This window comes from Lontra canadensis, unplaced genomic scaffold (assembly GCF_010015895.1).
Source record: "Lontra canadensis isolate GAN:19392208 unplaced genomic scaffold, GSC_riverotter_1.0 scaffold5, whole genome shotgun sequence".
Taxonomy (NCBI): Eukaryota; Metazoa; Chordata; class Mammalia; order Carnivora; family Mustelidae; genus Lontra; species Lontra canadensis.
In genome coordinates this window covers 38345151-38363355 of record NW_022630999.1, presented here as the reverse complement: position 1 = coordinate 38363355, position 18205 = coordinate 38345151, and the positions used below count along the sequence as shown (strand labels likewise).

The following is an 18205-nucleotide window of genomic DNA, read 5'->3' as shown; positions in this document are numbered from 1 at the left end:
GACAGCTGAGGCAGAAGGAGCATTTCGGGAATTACAAATAGCCTTACTGAGTGCCCCAGCATTGGCCATCCCAGATGTTACCAAACCCTTCCATTTATATGTGGATGAAAAAGCAGAGGTGGCCAAAGGAGTTTTAACTCAGACTCTGGGGCCTTGGCGAAGGCCAGTAGACTATCTTAGCAAGAAACTAGATCCAGTGGCAGCTGGGTTTTCCCCTTGCCTCCGCATAATTGTTGCAACGGCCCTCCTGGTCAAGGATGCAAGTAAACTGACTTTGGGTCTAAATCTTATCGTAACCACCACACACGCTATTGAGGGCCTTCTCCGGACTCCACCAGACCGATGGATGACGAACGCCCGAGTGACGGGGTATCAGGCCCTTCTCCTCAACGAACCAAGAGTGACCTTCTGGCCCCTGGCGGTGCTAAATCCAGCCACACTTCTTCCAGAGGAGCTAGCTGACCATCCACACAACTGTGGGGAGGTCCTAACCAAGTCACAGGAATAAGACCGGATCTCAGAGACATTCCCCTCCCCGATGCCAAAGTGACTGTTCACAGATGGGAGTAGCTACATGGTCAATGGAAATAGGTATGCAGGGGCTGCGGTGGTTTCTCCTGAGCAGAAACTCTGGACAGCAGCCCTGCCACATGGAACTTCGGCACAAAAAGCAGAATTGATTGCACTCACTAAGGCACTGCAGATGGCCAAAGGTAAAACTGCCAACATCTATAGGGACAGCAGGTATGCCTTTGCTACTCTCCATATACATGGGGCTATTTATAAAGAAAGGGGCCTATTAACAGCAGAAGGAAAAGGAATTAAAAACAGAGGAGAAATATTGGCTCTCCTCCAGGCTATCCGGGACCCAAAAAAGGTAGCTGTTATGCATTGCCCGGGACACCAAAAGGGGACTGATCTGATTTCAAAAGGAAACCACTTAGCAGATCAAGCCGCAAAGCAAGCAGCCTGAGAAACAGTGCAAGTACTGGTTACACTCCCGGCTCTAGCCCTACCAGAAAAACCAAACTATTCAGAAGAAGACTTATTTACAGAAATGGGTTAAAATGGACTATGAAGGGGACTGGGCTAAGACTAAAGTAGGAAAAATAATTCTCCCTCGAAAACTAAGTAAGAAGTTAGTAGACCAGATACATCAGGGTACTCTTTTGAGGATACACAAACTCAAGGACCTTATAGGCAAGCAATTCCAGGTTTCTAAATTAGGGCGTATGGTTCAGGATGTAGTTGATAGATGTGCTCAATGCCAGGCAGTTAATGTGAGAAGAACTAAAATGGGAAGAGAGAAAAGAGAAAGAGATAAGGAACCAGGAATTTATTGGGAAATAGATTTTACGGAAATGAAACCCGGAAAATATGGGCACAAGTATATGTTAGTTTTTGTAGATACCTTTTCAGGCTGGGTAGAGGCCTTTTCCACCAAACATGAGACGGCAGGAGTGGTGGCCAAAAAGCTACTAGAAGAAATAATTCCTAGGTTTGGGCTGCCTCTCATGATTGCGTCAGACAATAGCCCTGCATTTGTGAGTTCAGTCTCACAGGCATTGGCCAAGGCCGTGGGCACTAATTGGAAACTACATTGTGCCTATCGGCCCCAGAGTTCTGGGCAAGTAGAGAGAATGAACCGGACTCTTAAAGAAACCTTGACAAAACTAATTCTGGAGACTGGCAGTGGATGGGTGGATCTCCTTCCTTTCGCCCTCCTCAGGGCACGATGTACACCCTATTTAAACAAGGTGACCCCATTTGAAATAATGTTTGAGAAACCCCCCCCCCCCCTGCTCTGTCCTCGGCTACAGGATGTTGCCCTAGCAGAAATGACTGATCAGTTTGTACTCCAGTCACTGCAGGCGTAATAGTCTGTCTTAAAAAAAGCCCACGCAGGGATCCGAACTGCCCACACTGGGACGGAGATGGTGGTGGAACCACATCCTTACAACCTGGGGACTTCGTTTGGATACATCGCTATCAAGTGGGGAATTTGGAGCCTCGCTGGAAGGGACCATTTACTGTTATCCTAACCACCCCCACGGCAGTAAAAGTAGAAGGCATTAGGGCCTGGGTTCATGCGGGTCACGTCAAAGGAGCCGAGAGTAAGGACGACCCCAGAGATGGAAGCTGCAGCCGACAGAGCCCTCTGACCATGGACTAAAGCTAAGACTAAAAAAACTGTGAGTTTATTGTTGCTCCTATTGTGACCTGTTCATGTAAAGTATAGGTGGGAAATTAGATGAACGGAATTAGGAAAAAGGAAAAGGTTATACAAAGCGTTGAATGGCTAACTTATCAGTCGACTGTGTACTACTGTTACTTTTTGGCCCCTGTATTATAAACGCCCTAATGTCATTTGTACCAAAGAAAATTAGAGTGATAAAATGTTAATCTTACATGCTCAATATAACATAGAACTGGCTGAAAAGTCAAGGATTTGACTAATCTCCAAAGAAAAGGGGGGAATGTAAGGGCCTGGTTGGCCAGAGGGAGCCATTTTGTTGCAGTGAACTTAGATTGACCCTGCCCCTCCCAGAGGAACTTACTTGCAAAGCCTAGATACAAGGGCAAGTCAGGCCAGGTGAAGACATCCAATCAGAGGGGCGTGCATATATTTACTGAGGTGAGATCCCACTGGCCACCTGTGTCAACCACCCCTATAAAGGTTAGTCTGTGAGGCTGAGGCTGGGGAGGAGTAGAAGAGTCGTCGGAGTAGAAGAGTCGTCAGAGCTGAGAGCCGTCAGAGCTCTTGTAAGAGCTGTCAGAGCTGTCAGAGCTGCCAGCAGCCCCGCTGCCCCGAGCCATGGCCTCAGGGAGCGGCCTCAGGGAGCGGCCTCACCGGAGCAGTCCCTGTCCGGGGAGCAGCCTCGTCCAGAGTGGCCACGTTGGGAGCGGCCTTGCCAGGGTCGTCGTCGTCACCTTTTCATAAGAGACAGCCCTGACCAGTCAGTTTGATTCTTGATGCTTGGCGTGAAATAAAGCTTTGCTTGACCTTCGCTTTGTATCAGTCTCGTTCCTTTGATCACGGACCCTAACAGGTTCCTTCTTCTTAAGCTCAATCTGCTTTCACTCTTGGCTCACCACTTCTTCCCCTAATATGGGACACGCCTATTTCATTCACCCATCAAGACTTTAACGAACATTTATATCAGGCTCTGTAGTTGTGGATCAGGGAATAGATCAAACTTGTGGGATGATAAAGTTTTTAGCCAAATGAGTAAAGTAAGAAACTGTAGGCTTCAGTTATGGTATCCAGCCTGTTTCAAGAAATTATGCCTTGGTTGCAAATAATTTGTTGAGAACCTTTTTCTTTTTTTTTCAAAAGCTTAAAGAGACAGAAACTATCTCTCCACCTCTTCCCCCCACCCCCCCCAATTTAACTACTGTTTGGAATTTTCTTTTGAAATTCTGTTCCCAGGGGCACCTGAGTAGTGCAGTCGGTTGGGCATCTGACTCTTGGTTTCAGCTTAGGTTGTGATCTCGGGATCATGGGATCAAGCCTCCAGTCTGGGCTCTGCGCTTAGAGTCTGAAACTCCCTCTCCCTCTGCCCCTACCCACCACCCTGCTCACTCTCTCTCTAAAATAAGTAAGTAAATCTTAAAAAAAGGAAAAGAAAGAAAGAGAGAATTTCTGTTCCCAGAACGTAAAATAGAAACAAAACTAAGACTCACCTCTGACTCCTTTCAGGAATGTCCAGCACAAACCCAAACATCATCTCGGCAATTTTATTGGAGCTGCACGTGGGGGTCCTGTCCACCTCTACAGCTATGGACAGCATCCTCTGCAGCTGACACACAATCCTGTGTCCAGAATACAGAACACAAGTGAGTGGGAGAATCTGGCAGGAGCCACCCGGCCAGCTGGGAGGTCCCCACCCGTGTACTAAATGATCTTGTGAAGCACACACTAGGTCACAAAGAACTACTCAAGCCATCAGCGTGCTTTTATTTAGCAGTTTCACCTACCTGAATCCCTCTTGCCAGATCATACTATGTGAACCTCTCAGAACCTGTGGTTGAGCTGGAAAAGCAAGCTACTTTTAAATTCAAAAACAGAAACATCTGATCTTAAGGACCGAGAGAACTTTAAGGATCATCTAGTCTATAACTTTTCTATTTTCCAGATGAAAAAAACAGGTCCAGAATGACTGTTATTCACATTTCTTTGATACAGAAGAAAATACATATTTACCATATGGTTTTCCTGTCCCTGGTTCCTTTACAATTATCTTTTACTAAGTTCAGTCTCAGAGCTTCAACTGGTAGACTGTGACCCTCTCTCTCATCAGACCTAAATATGGGAGAAAGCCAGGCTGATGTGGCAGAAAGAATCTAGGCTACCCCTCAGAAAGGTGGGCCTGGCTTGAAGCCAGCCTTTTTAAACATGCATTATTATCTGTGACAGAAGAAAGGGCTTTGTTTTCAGAAAATCTGCAGTCAGTAATACAATAGGTGGCCCAGGGGCTTTGGCATCAGATTCTGGCTCTGCAATGACAAGCTGGTCAACTTTTGACAAATTACTAAACTGCTCTGAGCCCAAGTCTTCTCCTCTCTAAAAAAGGGAAAATAATACCACCTATTCCATAAAGTCGTAAGCGCTATGTGAGATATTGGCAGATATGCACTCGTAGTGTCTATTATTGTTAACATCATGATAAATTGACTTTTAGAGGGCCTTATTTTTATTTCTAGTAACATTTACTTACAATAAATAAAAATATTAATTTAGATTATAATAAAATAATTTAGATTATAATAAAGATTTTTCTCCCATTGAAGGAACAGTGTCTGTCTCTCTCTTGGGTCTATATACTGAGGTTCTAGGATAACCCAACTTTAGGGCCTCCCCTACTCTGTCAAGCAGATGCTTTATTGTTCTAAACATTCTCCTTTTACATATGAGATTGTCTCTTAAATTAGTTAAAACCCATAGACCTTATATGAAAATCAGTTTGGTGCAACTAGATTATAAAACAGTGCTGTGCATTTAGGCACAAATGCTGTATTTGAAATGCCAAGTGTGACTGGCTTTTAACAATATGACTGACATGGCATAGTAGGTTACTTGTGCAAGGACATAAGTCTGGATCCTACAATCCTGGCATCTCTCAAAAAATGCCCAAACCACTCTCAACCCCCAGAAGAAATGCTAGGAATCTCTTTTCAGTGTGGTCTAAAGTGATGGGACCTTCCCTGGTCTGAACCATTGCTGTTATAATCTGTTAGAATCTGCAGGTTAAACTGCTATTCTTCTCCCAGGACTGGAGGAGAGACCCGAAGGTCCTTGAGGACTAGAAGCTGCTAGCACACCCACTGTCCATGACTCCTTCTTTTCCATCAGTGGTCAGCTGAAGTGATGAGCAGCTGTGAGCTGGTGCTGTCTCATTGAATCCCCCCCTTTTTTTTTTGTTTCACTTTAACTTTGTAAACTTACGTTCATTTAGTTAAGTCCTATTCATCTGAGAGGGAAAGCATCTGCTTGTTTAACTTTGGCATTAGAATTGAGCCTGTAGCCAAACTAAGACAGTTTTTAGTAAGAACCAGCCTATGTTACAAAAGCTTGTTAATTTTGTGGAAACTTCTTTAAGGAATGCTGCTGTTCTCTAAAGCAATAAATCCCAACAGCCCTGGGAAGGAAAACGTGTGCCTGCCCCTTACAGCTGATTGGTGTTCTTTGTCAGGTTGGGCTGGGGAGAAGGATGGCTACTGCTGGCCTTTAAGACTCCTGTTCCTGAAGAGGTTTGATTCCCATTTGGGGGCTGAGTTAATCCGTCTTCAGTTACTACTTTGACCAGCCACTTGATGACATCCCTGCAACAGAAAAAAGATACAAAAAAAAGTTTAAACTTCTGTCCTTTTTTAAAAAAATAAAATAAAATAAAATTTATTTATTTATTTGACAGAGAGAGAGAGAGAGGGAACACAAGAGGAGACAGAGGGAGAGGAAGAAGCAGGGTCCCCGCCAAGCAGGGAGCCTGATGTGGGGCTTGATCCCAGAACTCTGGGATCATGACCTGAGCCAAGGGCAGACACTTAACAACTGAACCACCCAGGCACCCCTTAAACTTGTCTTATTGTATGGTGCTCAAAACCACAGCCTTAACCTGGGCTCCAAGGCCCTTAGATTTCCCCAGAGGCAACAAAAAGGGTTCTGAGGTGATTTTCAATATTTAAACAGTCTAATGGAAACCCCACATTTAGTTGTAGTAAGGTTACAAAAGCTAAAGAAATTTCAACATTTTTCTGAGTTATTACTGAAAGGTACCTCTGGGGTCAAAGAGTACTATCCGTGGCTTCCTGATTAGGAACATGCATTGAGTAGACAGAAAGTTAGACTGGATGACCACAGAGATCCTTGCTGGCTCTCTATGATTAGGTGTCATCTACTAATGCTAATAACTGAAGTTTACAGTATGTGCAATGGAGTCATACTTTATGCAGGGTGAAGGCTCTAAGGTAAAAACATCTCATATAGTCAAAATTATTTTGAAGATCATTTAGGTAACCCAGGTAAAAATGGTGGATTTAATACACACTTCTAATTTTGTTCCTTCCTAAAATCCCACTGATACTAGAGTCAATAATTCTTTTAAAAATCCACAAGGAAGAAGAGAAAAGGAAGAGAGACAATAACAGTGAAATTTTAGAAGATGGAAGGGAAATGAAGTATAATCACAATAGAATATTACATAGTACTGAAAATGAGTATGCTACAGTGATAAGTAACAGTATGGACAAACCTTAGTACTCTATAATATAAAGTGAAAAATAAAAGTCCCAACAGATTACATATAGCATGATATCCTATAATATACAGTAGGAAGGAACTAAAATATAAACATCTACTTTATAGGCACTTAGATATAATGAAACTACATAAAAATGGAAAGGAAATGATGAACATACAGAATGCTGATCACTTTGGATGCAGGAAGGTGCAAAAGTAGGTGATGGGGGATGGATGTGTGGTTAGATGCAGGTAATTGTCAAGGTGCCAGCCTCTAATTTGGGGGGTGGCTTAAGAGATGCTGATTACAAAACCAGGAATGACCAATTAACTAGATAAGGCGAGTATGTCATGTTTTAAGGATGATCTTTTTTTAATTTATTTGACAGACAGAGATCACAAGTAGGCAGAGAGGCAGGCAGAGAGAGAGAGGAGGAAGCAGGCTCCCCAATCAGCAGAGAGCCCGATGTGGGGCTCGATCCCAGGATCCTGCAATCATGACCTGAGCCGAAGGCAGAGGCTTTAACCCACTGAGCCACCGGTGCCCCATGTTTTTGTTTTTGTTTTTTTTTAAGAGAGGGAGAGAAATGGGATGGGGGCAGAAGGAGAGGGAGAGAAAGAATCTTAAGTGGGCTCCATGCCCAGCACAGAGCCCGATGTGGGGCTCAATCTCACAACCCTGAAATCATGACCTAGCTGAAAATCAAGAATCAGATGCTTAACTGACCTTGCTACCCAGCTTCCCCTTTAGGATCATTTTTATTTTTTCAGTTAACATATAATGTATTACTCGTTTCAGGGGTACAGGTCTGTGACTCATCAGTCTTACACAACACCCAGTGAGAGATGGCAAGAGAGGGAATATAAGCAGGGGAAGAGGGAGAGGGAGAAGCAGACTCCCCACTTAGCAGGGAGCCTGACGTGGGGCTTCATGTGGGGCTCGATCCCAGGATCCTGGGATCATGACCTGAGCTAAAGGCAGATGCTTAACCAACAGAGCCACCCAAGCGTCCCTAAGGATGATTCTTAATCGAAGTCTGTAACTTTAGCAAAGGGATGGATTTTAACTGACTTAGCAGAATTGAGAAAGCTGAATCCTAAACCAGCAATAGAGAAGAGCAATTCTATTTAGTCCTATTTACCAAAAAAGAAAAAAGAAAAAAAAAGAATCTTCAATAAGCTGTGCAAATGGCAGTGCAAAGCTTGGTTGAAGGAGAATGAAAGGATATAAGGGAAAATAAGCATGGATGGTTTGTACACTCTTTAAGAACATTTTAGACTCTACACTACAGGTTAACACTGTGGAGCAATAAAACAGAGGGTCTTTGGACTAGGACACCAGGCACAGCTGGGAAGCAAGGGCACCAAAGCAAAAGAGCAGCACGAAGTGAACACACACATGCTGAACACAGAGACCCTTGCTATTTCCCCACACTTGTCTTCCAAAAACCTGGCATCCCAGTCTTTACCCTTTCTGTAGGAGACTGGAAGTCTTCTCTGAAACACCCATCCAGCCCAAGAGGAAAGACCTAGACACCAAAGGTATTTTCTTTTTTTTTTTTTTTTTTTTAAAGATTTTATTTATTTATTTGACAGAGAGAGATCACAAGTAGACAGAGAGGCAGGCAGAGATAGAGGCGGAAGCAGGCTCCCCGCCGAGCAGAGAGCCCGATGCGGGACTCGATCCCAGGACCCTGAGATCATGACCTGAGCCGAAGGCAGCGGCTTAACCCACTGAGCCACCCAGGCGCCCCCCAAAGGTATTTTCTAAGAAACGGGCAGTCAGTTCCACCTACAGGGAAGTACAGAAATGACAAGTCCTCCCATGTACTTGCAGCTTTCATCAGCGGTTGAGTCTGTCACCCTTAAACTTGGATAGGCTACCAAGTTTTACCAGACATGTATGGAAATGTTCTACTATGAGAGACAAAGACCAAAATAACCAATGCCAACTCTCCTCTCCCCCTAAAAAAGCAACTTGGGAGAAAATAAGACTATGCAGAGAATAAACAAAAACAAAAGCCATTATTAGTATAATTGAAGATATGAGAACATATGGATCCATGAAAGAAGAAAGAACAGAGTACTATTAATTAATTTTAAAAAGGAACATTTAGAGACAAAGTAAAAAAAAAAAAAAAAAGCCCTTGGAAATTAAAAACACAATAATGGAAATAAAAACTCTACTTTCAGGAATAAAGGATGTTTCCAGACTGAGTGCCCAGAACAACGGATGAATTACAGACCTACAACAAGCATACTGCGCAAAAAGATTCTAAAAATTTTCAGAGTTAAAAATTAGGGCATATACAAAAAATCAGTAATCAAAGTAACTTACGACTTTTTTTTTTTTTTAAGATTTATTTATTTGTCAGAGACAGAGGGAGAGAGAGTGAGCGAGCACAGGCAGACAGAGAGGCAGGCAGAGGCAGAGGGAGAAGCAGGCTCCCTGCCGAGCAAGGAGCCCGATGTGGGACTTGATCCTAGGACGCTGGGATCATGACCTGAGCCGAAGGCAGCCGCTTAACCGACTGAGCCACCCAGGCGTCCCAACTTACGACTTCTTAACAGCAATTGTGGAAGCTAAAAGAAAATCAAAGATTTCCTTCACTGTTCTGTAGAAAAACTATTTCCATCCTAAATATCTATACTGTCATCAATCAACATATGAGAAGATAAATATTTTCAGACATATAAGATCTCAAAAATTTTACTTCCCACATCCATTTCTAAGAAGCTACTGGAGACTGGGGCGCCTGGGTGGCTCAGGGGGTTAAGCCTCTGTCTTCAGCTCAGGTTATGATTTCAGGGTCCTGGGATTGAGCCCCGCATTGGGCTCTCTGCTCAACAGGGAGCATGCTTCCCCCTTTCTCTCTCTGCCTGCCTCTCTGCCTACTTGTGAACTCTGTCAAATAAATAAATAAAATCTTAAAAAAAAAAAAAAGCTACTGGAGACTGATCCATCAAAATGAGGGAGTAAATCAAGAAAGAGAAGATATAGGACAAACACACACAAAAGATGCAACTTTAGAAACAAGTAAAGGAAATTCTCACATTTATGATAAAAACTGTCAAAGAGGACAACCAATCCAGACTGAAGGAGGTCTTTAAGAAAAAGATGACTACCCAGTGCAAATGTACATCTTTAGGGGAGATTTAGACCAAACAGAAAATTTGGGGTTGACTTCCAATATGCACAAAGAATACAGGGGAACTAAAAGCAAGGCAATTATTAACTCTAAGGAAACACAAAGGTATAAATGAAAGGAAAAGTAATCATAGTTTAGTACTTGGCTCAACTCTGACTAGCACACATAGTCCGGTAATAGAAACATTGAATATTGATCTGAAGAAAATTATGATATAAATCAATTAGTAGTATGGGGGCTGGGAAATGTGTATGTCAGGGAGGAGGTAGGGAGGAAAATGAGCTAACTTCTTATCCTTCACATAGAAAGTCAACAAATAATAGCTAATAATGAAAAATCAAGAATTAGCAACACAAGCACGTTATTTAGTCACACAGAGGTAAATATCCAAAAAATCACTTAAACGAGTAAAGTGATTACCCTTGTGGGAAAGGAAAATGCAGGTGAAGGGACTTGGGAACTAGTGTATTTCTTAAATCTTATAGAACTAGTTTACTCTTTGTACGCACAGTTAAAAAAGAAAGCCCCATATGAAAGGGTACTACAGGGACTGACTTGCTATCTCTCCCTCTTTTTAAAAACTACTATCTTTGAGACAAGAAATAACAAATGCTCGCGAGGTTGTGGAGAAAAAAGAATCCTCATGCACTGCTGGGAATGTAAATTGGTACAACCACTGGGGAAACAGAATGGAGGTTCCTCAAAATTTAAAAATAGACATACCATTATGATCTAGTAATCCCACTACTGGGTATTTAAAGAAAATGAAAACATGAATTCAAAAAGATACATACACTTCTTCTCTATGCATAGATGTTTTTGTGATTTCTCCCACATAACCGACTATCTGGACATGCATGTACACAGGCAGGCTAAGGAATGCTGTTTGTGAGACTTATACTGTGTGAATAGCCTTGGGAACCTGGTTGTTTGAAATATATTTTCTGGCCTCTGGGTCAGAACTGGCTCTTCTGTTCTGGACACCAAGGGCTACAATTCTTGTCTCACATGCCCTCCTACTCTATGCTGGGCTGGCTTCCTGGAATGGAATCCTGGAGGGGAGGCAGACACAAAAAGCCCAGGTTCCTTGAAAATATAGAAATACGATAACATGGAAATGCAGCTTGCTCCAAACCGCATGTAGGCAAACAAATTATTTAACTTCAAACCCTGTTATTTACCCTATAAATATGGCCCTTATGGGAATGGTCAGTTAGAAGTCTCACCCGAGGGAAGGATGCTCTGCCCAGGCTTCTCAGTCAGGACTTCAGCCTGGCTGTTTCCATGGGGCTTCCCCAGCTGATGAGGCTGGATGTTGTTAAGTACCTGATTTGTTGTGACTTTGCCTTATTCTCATGTTTTGTCTATTATTACCTTCATCTATGCATAGGTCCATTTCCTTTTCTGTTTCTACTAGGCTTCTATAATAATAATAATAATAATAATAATAATAAAATAATAGTTTTCTTTCCTTTTTGAGAAGGAAACATGGCTGCTGTGAATCTTTTGTTCAGAACAGCACCCCTATGTTCTATGTAGCATTATTTATAGTAGCTAAGACATGGAAGCAACTCAAATGTCCATCAATAGATAAATGGATAAAGGAGAAAGAATGAGATCTTGCCATTTGTGAGAACATGGATGGACCAAGAGGGTATTACGCTAGATGAAGTCAGTCATAGAAATACAGATATCATTTGATTTCACTTATTTGCGGAATCTAGAAAACAAAAGAAAAAACCAGAAACAGACTCATAAATACAGAAAACAAACTGGTGGTTGTCAGAGCACAAGGGGTGGGAGGATGAGGAAAGCGGGTGGAGGGGTGAGGGCATACGGGCTACTAGTTATGGAATGAATGAGTCACATGGCTGAAAGGTACAGCATACGGAATGTAATCAGTGATATTACAGCAATGTAGTGTGGTGACACATGGTGGCCACACTGTGGTGAGCATAGCACAACATACATACGTGTCCAATCAGTACGTTGTACACCTGAATCTAATACAACATGTATCAGCTATATTCCAATTAACAAAAATTCATCTTTGAGGTTTACGTACAATAAATTGCACACAGTTTTTTACTTGATAAGTTTTGATAAATATATGTATACATCTGTGTAACCACAACCTCAATCTAATATCCATCTCTTAGTGAATCAAAAACAACAAGTTTTTCTTCCATCTGAACAGATGATTATGCTCGTTGATAAAAAGCAAAATAGAGGATCTGGCTTGACTATGAAGCCACAAATGCCTATCTTTAAACCTTAAACCCAAGATTACACTCTGCATAGTGCAAGTAGAAACGAAAGCAACTGACATGACTGGGTCAAGTAGGTCTGTCCCTCGTCTTCCACTCAGTCCAGTGCCCATGCTCACAGAGCAGAATGGTTGCTAGAGTTGCTCTCATTAATTAAACTGTCATTTTTCCATTCAAAACACAACTATGCTATTCTGTACTTTTTGTAGATTCTCTACTTACTGGTTTTCTATCCTACAATCATTAACATTTAAGCTACATAAAATGCCACGTCTCGGAAAATGAATACAGTCATGCAAACTAAGCAGGGAAGCTGGATGATGCTCAAAACAATATGAAGGTTCCTCCTTTTCTATTAAAGTAGTTATAATAGTTAATATCCTACATTGGCCCATAGAATACTATTTTTAACAAACATGCAAGAACATATGGGAACATAAACATGAATGGAAGAGTTTCAATGATGCTGGTAAAAGAAAGGATGCTGGTACTTTAGTCTGGTGAAAACCATTTCCAAAAAAAGCAAGAGTTGTAGTTCGCAGAGGAAAATTCCAGCCTGAGATCACCACCCCAGAAATCACATTTTCTCCCACTGATAAAAGGATATGGTGTCTCCCCGCTCTGAAACTTTCAGAAGCTCTCTCTTGCCCTGATTCTACAAAAAAGAATACATGCTTCCCAGCTACCATTTCGTCTTGGATTGTTAGCCACATGACCTATTATCATATATTACTTTTCAGAAACTAGTAGTGACAAATAAGTTATTTTGAGTTACTCAGGAATATGGAAATAAATCGAGGCTTATGAAAGCTGTGAAAAGTTTTGCATAGTTAAGATCTCCCCTTGGGTCTCCTGAGGCTGTCTGGACAATTCTGAAATACACCAAAGAACATCGGATGGTCTTGAGAGAAACCACGAACTAACATAGAGCTGGTACAGAGAGATTTTTCTTTTAGGATCACCTATAGGTTTTGTTTTGTTTTGAAAAGATATTTATTTCACAGAGAGAGACACATACAATGAGAGAGGGAACAGAAGTAGGGGGAGAGGGAGAGGGAGAAGCAGGCTTCCTGCCGAGCAGAAAGCCCAATGCAGGACTTGATCCCAGAACCCCAGGATCATGACCTGAGCCAAAGGCAGCCGCTTAATGACTGAGCCGCCTAGTCACCCGATATGATCATCTATAGTTTGTTTTTTTTTTTTTTAAAGATTTTATTTATTTATTTGACAGAGAGAGACACAGAGAGAGAGAGGGAACACAAGCAGGGGGGCTAGGGGAAGGAAAGCAGATTTCCCGCTGAGCAGGGAGCTCGAAGCGGGGCTCGATCCCAGGATGCTGGGATCATGACCTGAGCTGAAGGCAGACGCTTAATGACTGAGCCACCCAGGCGCCCCAGATCATCTACAGTTTTAATAGCTATCCCTGTTATACTATCAAGTGACTCTAGTCTCATCCCCGCAATGTTCTCGAGGCTTGAGTCGCTGCCCACTATGCTCCCAACCTCTTGTCAGCCCCAGGCTCAGACGCTGGTTACCTGACATTGTGGGGCTGCTTGTCGCAGGACAGCACGGTGCTTGCAATGGACTGCTGCAGGTGCTGTCGCTGTCTCCTCAGGATCTGCTGGAAGTCATCTTCCAGGGTCTGTACCACATAACGCAAAAAAAGGACTCGCCCAGGAAGATTCTGTCCCTGTGGGGGGAAAAAAAAAAAGTATTTCCTCTCCGTTTCCTGATGACAGTGAGTATTGGGCTCTCATAAATATGAAGTCCAAGGGAAGGCCATGTGGCAACAAGTTTGTACCTAAAAGAAGTTCCTGAGAGCAGGCAGTCTACGTCATTAGAAAAAAGGGAAAATAGGGCAGTCTTGGAGCCTGGAGCCTTAGGACTATAGGCTTCCTAATTTTAAGAGACAGATAGCCATGAGAAGTCAGTCTCTCGGGGCGCCTGGGTGGCTCAGTGGGTTAAAGCCTCTGCCTTCAGCAGGGATCAGGTCATGATCCCAGGGTCCTGGGATCGAGCCCCGCATCGGGCTCTCTGCTCAGCAGGCAGCCTGCATCCTCCTCTCTCTGCCTGCCTCTCTGCCTACTTGTGATCTCTGTCTGTCAAATAAATATATAAAATCTTAAAAAAAAAAAAAAAAGAAGAAGAAGTCAGTCTCTCATTGAACTTGACTATCAGTCTCAGGATAAACCCCAAACTGTGGCTATCAGAAGAGAGAGACAAAAACTAGTTCCTAAATGACCCTGCTGGGCTGCTGATCAAGCAGTCAAGATACCACTGCTAAACTTCTAGTAATGTGAGCTGATGCATATCTTCATTGTTCTAGCAAGTCTAAGTTGGGTTTTCTGTTACAGTGAAATGATCCTAACTGAGAAAGCCCAACTGATGTAGGTAAGAATGTGGGCTTTGATGGCACACAGACCTTACGTATTTATTTTTGCCTGATGTTTTTAACTCAGATCCACACCTTATTCAACTTGTCCTTCTTAGTCTCAGTGTCTCTGTGATTTACGTGGTAATAACCATAACCGTACCAAAACCACTGTAAGGACCTGCGACACACCAGGCAGACATACACCATTTGTTGGTTTCCCTTTACTGGGAGACAAGTGCTGGGACCCAGGTCGATGAACTCAGGCTTTGAAAATTCAAAGAACAAGGCCCTAAACCATTGCTGGACTCTTAAGAAGCTTTTCAAACACTACGAGGTAGGTGTATACTTTGAGAATATATACTCAGGGACTAGGGTATGGTTTAGTCAGCAGGCATGGTAAGCACAAATAATTTTTTTCTTTTTAAAGAGGAGGTGGGGATGGATAACCTTGTCTTCCACATATGTGTATTTTTTCTCTTATCTTTATTAATTGGTACAAATGATTTTTTAAAAATCAAGTACTTGTATGACAGAAGTCTTCCACTAACACCACTCACTCTCCACTACTGCTTGCCCCCCTGCAGTACCTTAGAGGGAAATCTTAAACTCTTTCTTCTGAAAGTTAACCTAATCATCTCTAAAAAGACCCTCCTACACTTTTGGTGGGAATGCAAGCTGGTGCAGCCACTCTGGAAAACAGCATGGATGTTCTTCAAAAAGTTGAAAACAGAGCTACCCTATGACCAGCAATCGCACTACTGGGTATTTACCCTAAAGATACAAATGTAGTGATCCGAAGGGGCACGTGCACCCAAATATTTATAGCAGCAATGACCACAGTAGCCAAACTGTGGAAAGAACCTAGATGTCCATCAACAGAGGAATGGATAAGAAGAGGTGGTATGTATGTATTTTCATATACATATATATACACATACACACAGTGGATACTATGCAGCCACAAAAACCCCCGAAACCTTCCTATTTGCAACAATGTGGAAGGAACTAGAGGGTATTATGCTAAGTGAAATAACTCAATCAGAGGGCGACAATTATCATATTATCTCACTGATTTGAGGAATTTGAGAAACAAGACAGGGAAGGGAGGGAAAAATGAAACAAGATGAAACCAGAAAGGGAGATAAACCATAAGAGACTCTTGGTCTCAGGAAACAAATTGAGGGTTGCTGGAGTGGAGAGGGGTGGAAGGGATGGGGTAGTGGGGTGATGGACATTGGGGAGGGTATGTGCTATGGTGAGTGCTGTGAACTGTGTTAAGACATGACTCATAGAGCTGTTCCCCTGAAACAAATAATACATTATATGTTAATTTAGAAAGGGACAATGTCAAATAGAAAAAGAAAAAAAAGATGCTCTTATCACTATTTCTTGATTTATTAACTTTAGACATTACCTATTGGCTTCTGCTGTGCTAGATAAGGATTTAACTCACTGTGCCACTTTCCTGCTTCTCTTCCTAAAATAACTATCTCAATTTATGTTCCAACATCTATAGATAGTATCTCTTGACTCCCCACTTGAGATAGAGGTAAAGATGTTGTAGCAACCCTACTATTCTCAGAGATCCTATCCCTTTACATCCCCTAATCTTTATCTTCTACGCTTTTCTGTTTTCCACTGTCAAGGCTAATAAAATTCCTTTATGCCTTGTATATAAATTGACTCTAAATATTATAAATAAAGTGTTTACAGTATGAATACTATGTTAAAATTATTTACTACGGCACAGGAGAGACTGCTGGCTATGCTTTTGAGAGAGAGAAACATCTGGGTTACAAGGCTCTTTATGTAGGGACTAGCAGTCTTCCATGGACTGATGATGGAAATCCATGTAATAGTATACTAAGAAAATCATTCCTTTCTTCTGAAGCTTTTTGTTTTTCCCAAAGTTTCTTTTTCTTTATTCTCTGTACACTGCCTACAGTGAACACTTTGCTCCTCAAGAATGGTGTTGAATCTTGAGAATACCTGTCTTTTCCAATTTTTTTCATTTTTAAAAAACTTTATTATAAAACCTCAAAAATTTACCCATTTTAAAAGTACAGTTCAATGATTTGTTGTAAGTTTTATTGAGTTTGGCAGCTACGAGCATCAATTTTTAGAACATCCTCATAGGGGTACCTGGGTGACTCAGTTGGTTAAGTGTCCAATTCTTGGTTTCAGCTTAGGTCATGATCTCATGGGTCATGAGATTGAGCCCCATGATGGGCTTCATGCTCAGTGTGCAGTCTGCTTGAAAATTCTCTCCCTCTGCCTCTCCCCACACTCATGAGTGCTCATTCATTCTAAAATAAATAAATGTTAAAAAAGAACATCTTCGTAACTGAAATAAGATCCCTCATGCCTGTTTACAGTTAATTCCCATTCCCACCTCTAATCCCAAGTAAAAATACTCCTCTACTTTGGGCTCTATTGATTTGCCCTCCTGGACATTTCATATATGCAGAATTATACAGTTATGTGACCTTGTGTACGTGGCTTCCTTTTACTTCGTTTAATATTTATTTTGAGGTTTGTCCATGTCAAAGTATGTATCAAGAGCTCATTTTTTTAAATTACTGAATAGTATTCCTATTTACAAATACAGCACATTTTGCTTACCCATTCAACTGTTGATGGACATTTGGCCAGTTTCCACTTTTTGGTTATCATGAATAATGCTGCTATGAACATTCACATGTTAGCCTTTATTAGACATATATTTTCATTTGGGGGGGTCAGTATCTGGAAGTGGAAGAGCTAGGTCATATGAAAAGCTTATGTTTAATTTTTTAAAGAAACTGCCAAACTGTTTTCTGAAGTGGCTGTACCATTTACATTCCCACCAGCAATTTACATGAGACTTCCTGTATCTCTACTGTCTTGGAAACACTTGTTATTTCCTGTTTTCTTTGTAAATTTTTTAAAAATTGTGGTAAAAAACATGTAACAAAGTTTACTGTTATAACCATTTTTAAGTGTACAGTTTAGTATTGTTAAGCAAATTCACATAATTGTGCAACAGATCTCCAGAACTTTTCCATCTTGCAAGATGAAACTCTACACGCATTGAAAAATAACACCCAATTTCTCCCTTCCCCTAGACCCTGGTAACCAACATTCTATTTGCTTAAAAAAATTTTTTTTTAAATTTAAGTAGGCTCCACGACCAGCGCAGAGCCCAACATGGGGCCCAACACAGGGCCTGAATCCACAACCCAGAGTTCAAGACCTGAGGTGAAATCAGCAGTTGGACACCCAACCAAGTGAGCCACCCAGGTGCTCCCATTTCTTTTTTATATTAATATAAGTACTACAGACAGTTCAGGTACCTCAAATTATATACTGTCTTTTTGTAACTGGCTTATTTCACTTAGTATTTTGTCTTCATTATGTTACCATCCATGTTGTAGCATATGGGAGGATTTCCTTCCTGTTTAAAGCAAAATTATTGTTTCATCTTATCTGTATATACCACATTTTTTTACCTAGTCATCTGTTGATGGACACTTCAGTTACTTCCACTTCTTTGCTATTGTGAATAATGCTGCTATAAACATGGGTGTGCAAATATCTCTTCAAGACCCTTCTTTCAATCCTTTTACATATATACCCCTGTGGGAATATATGAAGTGGGATTAATGGATTATATGGTAATTCTATTTTAATTTTTTGA

The 18205-nt window shown here is 41.6% G+C and overlaps 1 protein-coding gene across 2 annotated transcripts in view; it reads right to left on the bottom strand.

The window, feature by feature from the left end:
- Positions 1 to 18205, bottom strand: part of SIMC1 (SUMO interacting motifs containing 1) — a 75080-nt gene that overhangs the window by 20528 nt on the left and 36347 nt on the right. The window contains exons 5-8 of one of the 2 annotated variants that reach the window (XM_032851856.1): positions 13691 to 13845; positions 5671 to 5823; positions 4205 to 4303; positions 3685 to 3813 (exon numbers count right to left, since the gene is read on the bottom strand). In XM_032851856.1, the coding sequence (XP_032707747.1) occupies positions 3685 to 3813; positions 4205 to 4303; positions 5671 to 5823; positions 13691 to 13845 (536 nt within the window). The remainder of the gene's footprint in view (positions 1 to 3684; positions 3814 to 4204; positions 4304 to 5670; positions 5824 to 13690; positions 13846 to 18205) is intronic. The other variant, XM_032851857.1, reaches the window with a different exon arrangement.